The sequence below is a fragment of the Geotrypetes seraphini genome, chromosome 5, assembly GCF_902459505.1.
Source record: "Geotrypetes seraphini chromosome 5, aGeoSer1.1, whole genome shotgun sequence".
NCBI classification, from domain to species: domain Eukaryota; kingdom Metazoa; phylum Chordata; class Amphibia; order Gymnophiona; family Dermophiidae; genus Geotrypetes; species Geotrypetes seraphini.
This window is the reverse complement of record NC_047088.1, coordinates 115103199-115117203: the sequence shown is the minus strand read 5'-3', so window position 1 is coordinate 115117203 and position 14005 is coordinate 115103199. Positions and strand designations below refer to the sequence as shown.

Here is a 14005-nt window from a genome sequence, read left to right as displayed (position 1 = left end):
GAGGGAGCACAAGTTCTCCTGGCCCTGGCGACCCCCCCCCCCTGCTAGTTGTTCGGGCCAGGAGGGAGCCCAAACCCTCCTGGCCACGGCGACCCCCTACCCCACCCCGCACTATATTATGGGCAGGAGGGATCCCAGGCCCTCCTGCCCTCGACGCAAACCCCCTCTCCCCCCAATGACCGCCCCCCCCAAGAACCTCCGACCGCCCCCCCAGCCGACCCACGAACCCCCTGGCCGACCCCCACGACACCCCCACCCCCTTCCCCGTACCTTTGTGTAGTTGGCCGGACAGACGGGAGTCAAACTTGCCTGTCCGGCAGGCAGCCAACGACGGAATGAGGCCGGATTGGCCCATCCGTCCCAAAGCTCCGCCTACTGGTGGGGCCTAAGGCGCCTGGGCCAATCAGAATAGGCCCGGGAGCCTTAGGTCCCACCTGGGGGCGGGGCCTGAGGCACATGGGCCCAACCCGACCATGTGCCCAAGGCCCCACCCCCAGGAGGGACCTAAGGCTCCCGGGCCTATTCTGATTGGCCCAGGTGCCTTAGGCCCCACCAGTAGGCGGAGCTTTGGGACGGATGGGCCAATCCGGCCTCATTCCGTCGTTGGCTGCCTGCCGGACAGGCGGGTTTGGCTCCCGTCTGTCCAGCCAACTACACAAAGGTACGGGGAAGGGAGGTGGGGGTGTCGTGGGGGTCGGCCAGGGGGGTCACGGGTCTGCTGGGGGGGCGGTCGGAGGTTCTTGGGGGGGGCGGTCATGGGGGGAGGGGGGTTTGCGTCGAGGGCAGGAGGGCCTGGGATCCCTCCTGCCCGTAATATAGTGCGGGGTGGGGGTAGGGGGTCGCCGTGGCCAGGAGGGTTTGGGCTCCCTCCTGGCCCGAACAACTAGCGGGGGGGGGGGGGGTCGCCAGGGCCAGGAGGACTTGGGCTCCCTCCTGGCCCGATATTGTCGGGGAGTTGGGGAGTCGGCGGGGCAAGAGGGCTTGGGCTCCCTTTTGCCCCGATCGTGTCGGGGAGTCGGGGGGGCAAGAGGGCTTGAGCTCCCTCTTGCCCCGATCGTGTCGGGGGTGCCGCAGTTGGCTGGGGCAAGAGGGCTTGAGCTCCCTCTTGCCCCGATCGTGTCGGGGAGTCGGGACCGCCAAGAGGAAGCAGCAGGACACCGGTAGGAGCTTCTACATGATGGGGGGTCGGGAGGCTGTGGGGGTGCAAGCGGTCCTTCAGGGTGGGGGTGCGTGCGAGCGGTCCTTCGGGGTGGGGGTGCGGGTGCGTGCGAGCGGTCCTTCGGGGTGGGGGTGCGAGCGGTCCTGCGGGGGGGGGGTGAATTGGACGTCGGGGGGGGCATCAGGCTTTCAGGGTGGGGACAGGACTTCAAGGGGGAGAGGAGAGTCGGGGCGGGCGAAAGGAGAGTCGAGGTGGCCAGAGGAGAGTCGGGGCGGGCGAAAGGAGAGTCGGGCAGCATGCGCGGTATACGGGTGTGCGCGGTATATAAAAATTTCTGTATATAAATTTGTGTTTTTTGCGTGCTATACCCGTGTGCGCGTTTTACACGGGTGCGCGTTATCTACGTGAAAATACAGTAGTAGTAATAATATTAGTATAATTACACTGGGGCTCCAAGACAGCATGAAGAGGCTATCATTGTGATGGAGTTTGGATATACTGAACAGATATGAGAGGAGTGTTGAGTTAGTAGATGTAAGACTCCCCTGTTTTTTCTTTTATGCAGTTACTAAGCATGAGGAACCCTGATGGGGGATTTGCTACATATGAGACCAAACGTGGAGGACTTCTGCTGGAGCTCCTCAACCCTTCAGAGGTGTTTGGTGAGAACCTACATCCAACCCATTCTTAAAGATCTTCACATCATGCTTTTTGAATTGAAACTCAGAGAATGCCTTGGGGTCAGGTCATGCTTCAAATTTCAAGTTTTATTAAAATTTTGATGAATCGCAATATCATGAATTCAGAGCGATTTACAATTAAAATCAGGGTCTTAGCTATTAACTACAACAAACACACGAACATTACGAACTGATACATAAGGGAAGTAGGGAGAACTACAATAAGCATAGTAAAGGACACATGAAAGGTAAGTACAAAAGGAGGGTAAAAATTTTAAAAGTATTAATAAAAACTAAAAAGAAAATTTATTTATTTATTTCTCTGAGCCTAAGACAAAGGACATGTGAATTTCTGCAGAGAGTGGGGTCAAAAGAAAATCTGACGATTAGGTCTCAAAAGCATCCTTGTACAACCAGCATTTTAACAGTCCTTTAAATTTACTTAGTGATTTTTCTTTCTTAATAAATGATGGTAAGGAGTTCCATATTCTGAGTGCTGTAACCGCAAAGATTGGATCTTGTCTTGTATTTATTATACTAAGCGATGGAATTACTAGAAGGTTTTTGTCCTCTGATCTCAAACTTCTAGTAAGAATATATGGAATAATGTACCTTTCTAGGAATGTTGGGGCTTTAGTTGTTAATATTTTGAATATTAATAATGGTATTTTATAGGAGATTCTGTGATCAATTGAAAACCAATGAGCTTCTTTGAGAAGAGGAGTCACATGATCAAATTTTTTCCTATTTGTTATAATTTTAATTGTGGTGTTTTGAATTAGTTGTAGTCGACGGATTTCTTTGAGCTACTCCTTTATAGAGCAAGTTGCAATAATCTAACTTTGAAATGATCAGTGAATGTACAAGGACATTCAGTGATGATGAGTCCAAGAAAGGAGCAATTGGTCTGATCATTCGTAACCTCTGAAAACCTCTCACTACTGCACTAATCTGATTGTGATATGTCAATTTTTGATCCAGAATAACCCCCAAAACTCTAATCTTAGTGACTTCCTGCAATTGGATATTATTTATGTTGATATTGATTGGGGCGGTGAATTTTAGTCCTTCTTTCCAAGGGAAGTGTATTATTTTTGTTTTATCTGTATTCATAAAAGTTTAATGTTAATGTCTGTTTAGATTTCTGTCATAGCAGGCTTCTTCTTTTCCTATGGGCTTCCAGCTCAATCATAGCCAGTTTCTGTTGGGTTACAGTACAATGAGATTTCATTCACAACTAACTAATCTACAACACTTTGCCACTGAGGCCAGGATTCTCAAAAAAAGTGTTAAAAAGCAACGGTCTGCTAATGCAGCTGTTCTGCTAGTGACTTTAAAAAAGCGAGTAACTCTCCAAAAAACGCTCATATAAATGAGGTTGGGAGAAAGTAGTGAAGACTCGCTAAATTTGCATGTGCCCATCGTTGGTGATAGTGATGGGCACATGCACAGAAAAAACACAACAATAGAAGCGATATTCAATCTCTTCTGCTGCCAACCAACTAGTGCCCCCCACCCCCAGCAGCGGGAGAGATGACCATTCTCTCTCGCCGCAAACACCCCTCTCCCCCCAGCGGGAGAGATGCCTACTCTCTCCCCCTGCCTCCAGCGGGAGAGATGCCTACTCTGTCCCCCTGCCATGTGGAAATATGACCAGAGAGACGCGGATTCCCTCCACCCAGCTGGCCCACCGCTTCAAAATGGACCTTCCCCAGGATGCACCAGAAAAGAGCCTGAGGTTCTGATTGGCCCAAGTTGTTTAAGGCCTCTCCTATGGACAGGGCCTTAGGGGGCAGGGCCTTAGGTATCAGGGCCAATCCGAGCCTTGGGCCCCTTCCCAGTGCATCCGGGGAGAGTCCTGAGGCTCTAATTGGCCCAGGAGAGGCCTTAAACAACTTGGGCCAATCAGAGCCTCAGGCCCCTACCTGGTGTTTCACAGGATGTATCGGCAGGGGAAGGCCCATTTTGAAGTGGAGGGAATCCACGTCCTGCCGATCAGACATCTATATGGAAGTAAGGGGGGGCGGTGTCGGAGGCAGGGGGAGAGAGTGGGCATCTCTCCTGCTTGCAGGATATGGGTTGTTTGCAGTGAGAGAGAATCTGCATATCTCCCTCCGCAAGGGAGGGTCGCCGCTGCTGCAGAGGAGGTTGTTTGTGGTGGGAGAGAGCGGTCATCTCTCCTGCTGCAGGGGGATTTGTTTGCAGCAGGAGAGAATTGTCATCTCTCCCGTTGCGTGGGGGGAGGGGGGTTGTTTGTGGCGGGAGAAAATCTGCATATCTCCCGCTGCAAAGGTCACCGCCACTGCAGGGGAGGGGTGTTGTGATGCAGTGGGAGATAATGGGCATCTCTCCCGCTGCATCAAAACATGGCTTTCTAACAGTCTCTGACACTGCCATGCCTGTACCGGCACCCCTGGACCAGTCATTTATTTTTGTTGCCAAAAGCCAACATCGCTTTTAGAAAATGGCTTGGCATTTTTTAAGAATCCACCGGAGGGCTCATTTCAATGTTGAAGAGCCCCATTTGCATGTCATTGTTGGAGACTGCTAGAAAGCTCGCTAAAGACAGAGCTAACTCATTTTGATAATCCACAGCTAAAATGCATGCAGGCTAAACCATCGGTAAACAGTTTAGCAATGGCATTAAAGTTTTGAGAATCTGGGCCTGAGTGAGAGTGCCAGACATCTTAATGTTTATTTCTGAAATAATTTCTAGCTGCTTGGTGCAATAAGAATATAGGAATCTGAGAGTGACTGCCCTGGATATCTAGCTGTGAGCTACCTTTTTCTTCAATTGCTCTTCTGTGCTTGAAAGCCCCCAGGTGACCTTTGGTGGGACGCTGTCACTGTCTTACTTCAGGCTGAATTATCTTTGGTCCCGCTTCCAAGTGACATCACTCGGAAATGCGAGGAGAAAAAGGAAAAAGTCAGCGCCAGAGAAGTACAGAGACTGCCTTGGATATCTAGCTGTGAGCTACCTTTTCCTTCAATTGCTCTTCTGTGCTTGATAGCCTCCGGGTGACCTTTAGTGGGACGCTGTCTTACTTCGGCTCGGATGATCTTTGGCCCCACTGCGAGGAGAAAAAGGCCGAGTCAGCACCGGAGGCAAGCAGTGCCTCCTTGTCACGCCGACAAAGGAGCAACGAAAAAGGAGCTCCTTAGGGTGCTACTTTGGGAGACTTTGGATTGTATTTTTCTTTTTTGAAATAGTGAAGTGTCCAAGTTCTCTGGGATCCATGATGGTTGTAAGTATCTGATACCTGGGAACTCTTGTTCAAACATTTTACTTTAGGTTCTTTTTTTTTTTCTTCCCTTTTTTCTGTAATGCCGAAGCAACGAGGCAGGGAATTGCAATAATCAAGTTTTGCAATAATTAGCAAATGGATTAATATTTTTAACAATTTTGGTTCAAGGAATGAATCATTCGTAATCTATAGAAGCAAGATATTACCTCTCTACTTATGTTCTTATGATACAACAGTTTGTAATCGATGTTGACGCCAAGAATTTTCATTGACTTGACTGTTTCTAGTTGCATGTAATTAAGAGTAATAGGGGCACTTAAGTTTATCCCATCCTTCTATGGGAAGAGCATTACTTTTGTTTTGGGGATATTTGTACACGAATACAGGATGTCTGGTGCAGTACTCGGAGAGACAACTCAGGAAAGAGACTTGGGAGAACTAGTTGACAAGTTGATGAAGCTATCCGCACAATGCGCGGCAGTGGCGAAAAGGGCAAACAGAATGCTTGGAATGATTAAGAAGGGGATCACAAACAGATCGGAGAAGGTTATCATGCCGCTGTACCGGGCCATGGTACGCCCCCACCTGGAATACTGTGTTCAGCACTGGTTGCCGTACTTGAAGAAGGACACAGTACTACTCGAAAGGGTCCAGAGAAGAGCAACTAAAATGGTTAAGGGGCTGGAGGAGTTGTCGTACAGTGAGAGATTAGAGAAACTGGGCCTCTTCTCCCTTGAAAAGAGGAGACTGAGAGGGAATATGATTGAAACATTCAAGATAATGAAGGGAATAGACATAGTAGATAAAGACAGGTTGTTCACCCTCTCCAAGATAGGGAGAACGAGAGGGCACTCTCTAAAGTTAAAAGGGGATAGATTCCGTACAAACGTAAGGAAGTTCTTTTTCACCCAGAGAGTGGTGGAAAACTGGAACACTCTTCCGAAGGCTGTCGTAGGGGAAAACACCATCCAGGGATTCAAGACAAAGTTAGACAAGTTCCTAGAACTAGAACGTATGCAGGTAGGGCTGGTTTCGGTTAGGGCTCTGGTCTTTGACCTGGGGGCCACCGCGGGAGCGGATTGCTGGGCACGATGGACCACTGGTCTGACCCAGCAGCGGCAGTTCTTATGTTCTTATAACATATTGTCTTAACTTGCTCAAGTTTAGAGATAAGCCATGTAGATATTTATAAAAGCCATAAGATATTTAGAGATAAGCCATTGTCTGACTTGCTAAAGTTTATGGTTTATTTCAGTTATTTCATTTTTGTTTTCAGGGTTCCGCGGGTGTAGAATAATGAATATCATTGGCATAGGCAAAAGTAGTAAAACCGATGGATTGACATAGACCTAGGAGAGGTGATAAGAAGATGAAATAAAGAAGTGGCAACAGGATAGATCCTTGAGGTATTCCATATTTAAGAGCATAGGGCTTGTATGAGGTATCATTAAAGATAACTCTGGATTGAGCGCTCAGTAAGAAAAGATTGGAACAACTCGTGAATTTGTCCTGGTTGACATGGTGTTGGTGGTGACTTTATAACCAGCTTTTAAACATGAGTGACCTGGGCCACATTATTGGACAGACTAGATGGACCATGAGTATCTTTTTCTGCCGTCATCTATTGTGTTACTGGGGAGTGGAGTGGGAGAGAGTGGATTGGTGGTGCCTCAATGCTTTCTAAGAAGAATCAAGTAACAATGTGGAGAAATAATGTTCCTGAGATGGACTTTATTAATATTAAAATAATATTAAAATTTGGCAAAACCACATAAAATCCTCTAGGATGTAGTCCGCTGAAAAACTTTGGATCCTGGACCCAACATGATCCGTGTTTCAACAGAATATCTTCTTCAGGGATCCCTATGAAACCCTATGGTAAAGATACGTGGATAAAAATGCCAGTCAGAAATAAACTGTTCTGTAGAAGCTGTGTGCAGGACATGGGCTCAAAAAGCCGAGTGAAAAGCTTTTCCGACTAGCATTATATGAATATATGAAAAATGAATGGAAAAAATGGTGTTACAATTAGTACTATTATGGGGGCAGGGTCTGTGGCGGAGATTGGATGGGTTCTGGCCTGCAACTTAGCCTATGTTTTGGATTTTGGCCCCTTAATGTGACTGAGTTTGACACCCCTGCTGTAAAAAAAACAAGGTGTCAATATTCAAAGCTATTTAGCAAGTTAAGCTTCCTGCCCAGTCAAATCATTCTGGCTGGCACTTGAACAACCTGCCCCATATTCTTAAACCTTCCTTTTTTTTCTTGGATCAAATTATGAGACGTGGCTGATAACACTGGTAAATAAAAAAAAGATTTTCTTTGCTACTGAGAACTTAAGAAGTATTCTTAGTTAGTTTAATGACGCTGATTTCAGATCTGTAATTGAAATCCAGCTAGCACGTCAGGTTTTTGAGATTAAACTGGTTGGCGGATAGGAAACAGAGAGTGGGGGTAAATGGACAATACTCGGATTGGAAAAGCGTCACGAGTGGAGTGCCATAGGGTTCGGTTTTTGGACCTGTGCTCTTCAACATATTTATAAACGACCTGGAAATTGGTACGAGCGAGACAATGTGAAGTTATTCAGAGAAGTGACGCAGAAGGATTGCGAAGACCTACAATTTGACATAAACATGCTCGAGGAATGGGCCGCGACATGGCAAATGAGGTTTAACGTAGATAAGTGTAAGGTGATGCATGTTTGTAAGAAAAATCTTATACACGAATACAGGATGTCCGGTGCAGTACTTGGAGAGACCTCCCAGGAAAGAGACTTGGGAGTACTTGTAGACAAGTCAATGAAGCCATCTGTGCAGTGCTGCTGCGGTGAAAAAGACGAACAGAATGCTAGGAATGATTAAGAAGGGGATCACGAACAGATCAGAAAACATAAGAATTGTCACTGCTGGCTCAGACCAGTGGTCCATCTTGCCCAGCAGTCTGCTCTTGCAGCAGCCCTTAGGTCAAAGACAAGTGCTCTAAATGAGTCCAGCCTCACCTGCGTATGTTCCAGTTTAGCAGGAACTTGTCCAACGTTGTCTTGAATCCCTGTAGGGTGTTTTTCCCCTATAACAGACTCGGGTAGAGCGTTCCAGTTGTCTACCACTCTCTGGGTGAAGAAGAACTTCCTTACATTTGTATGGAATCTATCTCAATCAGCTTTAGGGAGTGCCCTCTCGTTCTCCCTACCTTGCCTTTATCTACTAAGTCTATTCCCTTCAGTATCTTCAATGTTTCAATCATTTCCCCTCTGTCTCCTCTTTTCAAGGGAGAAGATGCCCAGTTTCTCCAGTCTCCCACTGTACAGCAACTCCTCCAGCCCTTTAACCATTTTAGTCGCTCTTCTCTGGACCCTTTCGAGTAGTACCGTGTCCTCCTTCATGTATGGCGACCAGTGCTGGACGCAGTACTCCAGGTGAAGGTGCACCATGGCCCAGTATAGTGGCAAGATAACCTTCTCCGATCTGTTCGTGATCCCCTTCTTTATCATTCCTAGCATTCTGTTCGCTTTTTTCGCCGCCACCACACTTTGCTCGAACAGTTTCATCAACTTGTCAATTAGAACTCCCAAATTTATTTCCTGGGAGGTCTCTCCAAGTACTGCCCCGGACATCCTGTATTTGTGCATGAGATTTTTGTTACCGACATGCATCACTTTAGACTTATCCACGTTGAACCTCATTTGCCATGTTGATGCCCATTTCTTGAGCTTGATTGTGTCACGTTGCAGATCTTCACTACTCTGAATAACTTCGTATCGTCCACAAATTTAATCACCTCACTCGTCGTACCAATGTCCAGATCGTTTATAAAGATGTTGAAGAGCACGGGTCCAAATACCAAGCCCTGCGGTGACGCTCTTCCAATCCGCGTATTGTCCATTTACCTCTACTCTGTTTCCTATACTCCAGCCAGTTTTTAATCCACGTAAGTATTTCACCCTCGATTCCATGGCTTGCAATTTTCCGAAGTAGTTGTTCATGTGGAACCTTGTTGAACACCTTCTGAAAATCCAAATATACAAATGTCGACTGGGTCACCCTTGTCTATCTGCCTGTTTATTCCCTCAAAGAAGTGCAACAAGTTTGTCCAACATGATCTGCCTTTGCTGAAACTGTGTTGACTGGTCCTCATCAGCCCGTGTCCGTCAAGGTGATCAATGATGTGGTCCTTTATCAGCAAGTCTGCCATCTTTCCCGGTACCGAGGTCAGACTCTCTGGTCTGTAGTTTCCCGGATCTCCGTTCGAACCTTTCTTGAAGATCGGCGTAACATTCGCCACCTTCCAGTCTTCCAGAATCTTTCCTGATGTGATCGACAGATTGGCTATTAGTTGAAGCAGTCTAGATATAGTCCCTTTCAGTTCCTTGATGACCCTCGGATGGATGCCATCTGGTCCCGGGGATTTATCGATCTTAAGCCTATCAATCTGCCAACATACCTTCTGTAGACTGACCGTCAACACTGCCAGTTTCCAGTCTTTGTTTCCTGCATATAGCCTGATGGGTTCTGGTATGCTGTGTATATCCTCTTCGGTAAATACAAGCGCAAAAAATGTGTTCAGTTTGTCAGCAATTGCTTTGTCATCCTTTAGCACTCCCTTTATTCCATGGTCATCCAATGGTCCCACCACTTCCTTTGCAGGTTGTCTCCCCTTAATATATCGAAAGAACGACTTGAAGTTTTTCGCCACCTTGGCTATTTTTTCTTCGTAGTCTCTTTTGGCCCCTTTTACCACCTTATGGCACCTGCGTTGATGTTTGTGTTTATTCCAGTTTTCGTCCATCTTTGACCTTTTCCATTCCTTAAATGAAGTTTTCTTGTTTCTGATCGCTTCCTTCATAAGAACATAAGCAGTGCCTCTGCCGGGTCAGACCACAGGTCCATCCTGCCCAGCAGTCCGCTCCCGCGGTGGCCAAAAACAGGTCAAGGCCTGTCTGAATCATCAGAAGGGGCTCCCCTGCCACCTTGGTTTCCCATTTAAGTTCTGCCCTCCTATCGAAGTCCTAGCCCTCCGGTCTTGCACATGCACGACCAAGTTGGTTTACTCAGTACCCCACGATCCCTCTATCCCTCAGGAATCCATCCAATCCCTGCTTGAATCCCTGTACCGTACTCTGCCTGATCACTTGCTCCGGTAGCGCATTCCAAGTGTCCACGACCCTTTGGGTGAAAAAAAACTTCCTTGCATTTGTTCTGAACCTGTCTCCCTTCAGTTTCTCAGAATGCCCCCTCGTATTTGCTGTCCCCTTCAGTCTGAAGAATCTGTCCCTATCCACCCTCTCTATGCCCCTCATGATCTTGAAGGTCTCTATCATATCTCCCCTGAGTCTCCTTTTCTCCAGAGAGAAGAGCCCCAGCCTATCCAGCCTCTCAGCGTATGAGCAGTGTTCCAGCCCTTTTACCATTTTTGTTGCTCTCCTTTGGACTCTCTCAAGTACCGCCATGTCCTTCTTGAGGTGCGGCGACCAATACTGAATGCAGTATTCCAGATGTGGACGCACCATCGCTCGATACAATGGCATGATGACTTCCCGTGTTCTGGTTGTTATGCCCTTCTTTATGATGCCCAGCATCCTGTTGGCTTTTTTCGAGGCTGCTGCGCACTGTGCAGATGGCTTCAGTGATGCATCCACCAGCACACCCAAGTCTCTCTCGAGTCTGCTGTCTCCCAACAATACCCCCCCTAATTTGTAGCTGAACAACGGGTTCTTTTTCCCTATATGCATGACCTTGCATTTGTCCACGTTGAAGCGCATTTGCCATTTGTTTGCCCAGTCTTCCAGCTTGTCCAGGTCCCTTTGTAGGTCCTCACACTCCTCCCTGGTCCTAACTCTGCCGCACATTTTGGTATCGTCTGCAAATTTTATAACCTCACACTTTGCCTCCTTTTCCAGGTCATTGATGAATATGTTAAAGAGTAAAGGCCCCAGCACCGATCCCTGTGGCACACCGCTCGTGACTCCCCGCCAGTCAGAATATTGACCCTTTACTCCAACCCTCTGCAGTCTACCCGACAGCCAGTGCTTGATCCATCTGTGCACATCCCCTCCCACCCCGTGGCTCCACAGTTTCTTAAGTAGCCTTTCATGTGGCACCTTGTCGAAAGCCTTTTGAAAGTCGAGGTAAATGATGTCTATGGGCTCCCCATTGTCCATCCCACTGCTTATTCCCTCAAAGAAGTACAGAAGGTTCGTTAGGCACGACCTTCCCTTACAGAATCCGTGCTGGTTTGTTCTCAGTAGGCCATTCCTCTCGATGTGCTCGCAAATGCCGTCCTTGATCATAGCTTCCACCATCTTCCCTATTATTGAAGTCAGGCTTACCGGCCTGTAGTTCCCGGGGTCACCCCTCGATCCCTTCTTGAAGATCGGTGTGACATTTGCCAATTTCCAGTCCTCTGGCACCTCACCAGTTTTCAAGGATAGGTTGCAAACATGTTGGATTGTGCCCGCTATTTCCTGTCTTAGTTCTTTCAGAACCCTTGGGTGGATCCCGTCCGGGCCCGGTGATTTGCCGCATTTTAACCTGTCTATCTGTTTGAGTACATCCTCCCTACTTACCTCTATGTGCTCTAATTTTTCAGCCTGTTCCCCACTCATGAGCTCCTCTGAATCTGGTATATTAGATGTGTCTTCGCTCGTGAAAACCGACAAGAAGAACGTGTTCAACCTCTCAGCTACCTCTTTATCCTCCTTAATCACTCCCTTCTTGTCCCCATCGTCCAACGGCCCTACCTCCTCTCTCGCTGGTCGCTTCCCCTTAACGTAACTGAAGAATGCCTTGAAGTTTTTCGCCTCCTTGGCCAGCCCCTCTTCGTATTTCTCTTTTGCTTTTCTAACCTCCCGGTGGCATTCCTGTTGGCATTTCCTGTGCTCCTTGTGATTTTCCTCTGTTGGGTCCTTTTTCCATCTCCGGAAAGATACTTTTTTGTCCTTTATCGCCCTCTTTACTTCTATTGACATCCAAACCGGGTCCTTTGATCGCTTGTTTTTGCAGCCTTTCCTGAAATTGGGGACGTACATTCTCTGTGCTTCCTGCAGGGTGTCCCTGAATAGGGTCCAGGCGCTTCCCACAGTCTCCACCCTAAAGATGTTTCTGAGCTTCCTCCCCACCATTTCCCTCATAGCAATGTAGTTCCCTTTCTTGAAGTTCAGCGCAGTTGTTGCGGTCCTCCTAACTATGGGTGTCCCTCTTTCTAATGTGAATCTGATCGTGTTGTGATCACTGTTGCCTAGTGGTCCTCCCACTTCTACCCCTCTTGCAGGCCCCCCTAATCCGATTAGGATGAGGTCAAGAGTAGTACCCCCTCGCGTCGGTTCTTTGACTAGTTGCTCCATGAAGCAGTCCTTCACAGCTTCTACAAATCCTGTCTCCCTAGTGCAGTTGGAGTGACCCGTACTCCAGTCTATCCCTGGGTAGTTGAAGTCCCCCATCACTGTTACACTTCCAGTCCTGCACTCCTGTCTCAATTCCGCTTCCAAGTCGTGTCCGACTCCCTCTGGCGTACCAGGTGGTCGGTAGTACAGCCCCAGTTTTATGCCCGCACCCTTGTTTCCCGGTAATTTGACCCACAGCGATTCCAGCCCCTCTGCCTTCGTTGCCATATCCATTCCGACCGAGTGGATAGATTCCTTTATATATAGTGCTATGCCTCCCCCCTTTTTGTGGGTACTGTCCCTCCTATAAAGCTTGTACCCCGGCAGCGCTATATCCCATTGATTTTCCTCTGTCCACCAGGTTTCTACAATTCCAATTATATCCAGGTCCTCCCCCTTGGCGACGACTTCTAGTTCACCCATCTTGGCCGTGAGGCTTCTTGCATTTGCGTATAAGCACCGCAGGTCCCGTCGTTTTTCTTCCACTTCTGCATTTACCTGGTCCACTTGCCCTTGGATTTCTGGCAGTTTTCCCGCTCTCTGTGTTTCTGCTTTACCCTCAGCGTTTACCATCTTAGCTTTCAGCTTCCCCACATTCCTGCCACCCCACTTTCCCGCTTATCCTCTGGGATTTTTAGCCCTACCGGCCCCCTCCTGGGCTGTCATCCCTTGAGCTTTTGTTTGATCCCCCTTGCCTTGTGGTGCTTCTATATTACCCTCGGCTTTCGCCCTTATGCCACCCAGTCCCCCTGTGTCCCCATGCTCCTTAGTCTTCTCCCAGCAAGCTCCCTTTACCTGATGTTTCCCTCGCTATCTGATTTGTAGATCTTCCGGTCCCTCTGTTTCCTCCCTGCAGTCAGACCGTTCAGCATCTGTTCTGGATGCTGTTGTCCGAAGCGTCAACATCAGATCAGCTGTCGGCTTTCCCCCTCTCTTCAGTTTAAAGCCCTCTCGATCTCCTTCCTCAAATTGGTTGCCAGTAGTCTGGTTCCCGCTGTGCTCAGGTGCAGGCCGTCCCGCCGGTAGAGCTTGCTCTTTCCCCAGAAGGACGTCCAGTTCCTCACAAAGCGGAAGCCCTCCTCCTGGCACCATCTCCTCAACCATGCATTCACAGCTTGGAGGTCTGCCTGCCTCTTTGCATCTGCTCTCGGTACAGGCAAGATCTCTGAGAATGCTATCCTCCGGGTACTCCGCTTCAGCTTTCGTCCCAGGACCCTGAACTGGTCAGTCAGTGCGTCCATGCTGAAGTTCCTCCAGCTCACATCGTTTGTTCCGACATGGATTATTACTGCAGTCTCCTCTGTCTCTGCTCCGTCCAGGATCCTCTCGATCCTATCAGTGATGTCTCGTGTCTTGGCCCCTGGGAGACAAGTCACTAGCCGGTCCTCCCTTCCTCCAGCTACGTGACTGTCTACCTCTCTCAAGATCGAGTCTCCCACCACAATAGCAGACTTCCCTTTCCTCGGCAACCTCCTCTGCCTCAGGTCCGTGTCCTCGATGTAGTGTGGTGTCTCTCCCTCGGGGTCCTGGTGAGTCGCGG

At 48.4% G+C, this 14005-nt stretch overlaps 1 protein-coding gene across 6 annotated transcripts in view; it reads left to right on the top strand.

Annotated features, from left to right (window-relative positions):
- LSS (lanosterol synthase) overlaps window positions 1–14005 on the top strand; it is a 375740-nt gene that overhangs the window by 219525 nt on the left and 142210 nt on the right. For all 6 annotated transcript variants that reach the window (XM_033947192.1, XM_033947191.1, XM_033947187.1 and 3 more), the window contains exon 16: window positions 1725–1821. In XM_033947192.1, coding sequence (XP_033803083.1) covers window positions 1725–1821 — 97 coding nt within the window. The remainder of the gene's footprint in view (window positions 1–1724; window positions 1822–14005) is intronic.